A 1072-nucleotide genomic window follows, 5' to 3' on the forward strand; every position below is an offset into this window, starting at 1 on the left:
CCTCATGTTGTCTTCATGTTGTCCCCATGTCGTCCTCATGTTGCTCTCATGTTGTCTTCATGTTGTCTTCATGTTGTCTTCATGTTGTCTTCATGTTGCCCTCATGTTGCTCTCATGTTGTCTTCATGTTGTCTTCATGTTGTCCTCATGTTGTCCTCATGTTGTCTTCATGTTGTCCTCATGTCGTCCTCATGCTGTCTTCATGTTGTCTTCATGTTGTCCTCATGTTGTCTTCATGTTGTCGTCATGTCGTCTTCATGTTGTCTTCATGTTGTCCTCATGTTGTCTTCATGTTGTCTTCATGTCGTCCTCATCTTGTCCTCATGTTTCATGTTTCATGTGTCAACCTTTGTTTCTCCTATCCCAGAATGCATCTGTGGTGTAGCCAGGTGGAGACTAGTCCCGACCTAACAGGCTTCTTCTTCCTAGTCGTCCATTTCTAAAATGTCTGTCTTCACGGGAACCATTACCCTGTTTCATCTTATTTAACCTATGACCTGCTGGTTCTGGATCTGACCCGGTTTGGTCCCCACCCTCCCAGTAATAACCAAAGATAAAGTGCACTTACCTATCGGCAGCAGTCCCATCAAACTTTCCCAAAGGCCTTCACCGAGTTCTGCTGGTCTGTCCTGGCCCGGTGATCCCGCTCTACAGAGACCGACTGCTTCGTCCTGGATCTGGTTTCTGGTTTCTGGTCCCGCCTGATGTGCCAGGTTCCGTCTCTGAGGTTCCGTCTCTGCTCGGGGGGTTTGATTGGACTGTTGTAATCCAGTGAGTAGTAGCAGAATGAGTAGGCTAGTCTCCGATAGATGACCTGGGATGAGCAGAATCCAGAGAAGAAGAAGAAGAAGACGTCTTCGGGAGTGTAGTGGACGTGTGGCGATCCTGCAGCAGCAGAATCCAGAGAAGAAGAAGAAGAAGTCTTCGGGAGTGTAGTGGACGTGTGGCGATCCTGCAGCAGAGTGAGAGGTCTCGCAGTTTCAGAGTGAATTCTGGGAGCTGCCCTGCCCATCCTGTAGAGGGGGAGGAAGAGGGGGAGGAAGAGGGGGAGGAAGAGGAAGATAGGGAGGAG

At 49.3% G+C, this 1072-nt stretch overlaps 1 protein-coding gene across 1 annotated transcript in view; it reads left to right on the forward strand.

The window, feature by feature from the left end:
• The window catches only part of LOC117939059 (SH3 and multiple ankyrin repeat domains protein 3-like), a 27405-nt gene that overhangs the window by 1901 nt on the left and 24432 nt on the right, over positions 1-1072 (forward strand). The window contains exon 3 of the mRNA XM_034864102.1: positions 368-376. Within this exon, the coding sequence (XP_034719993.1) occupies positions 368-376 (9 nt within the window). The remainder of the gene's footprint in view (positions 1-367; positions 377-1072) is intronic.

The sequence above is a fragment of the Etheostoma cragini genome, chromosome 23 (genome assembly GCF_013103735.1).
Source record: "Etheostoma cragini isolate CJK2018 chromosome 23, CSU_Ecrag_1.0, whole genome shotgun sequence".
NCBI classification, from domain to species: Eukaryota; Metazoa; Chordata; class Actinopteri; order Perciformes; family Percidae; genus Etheostoma; species Etheostoma cragini.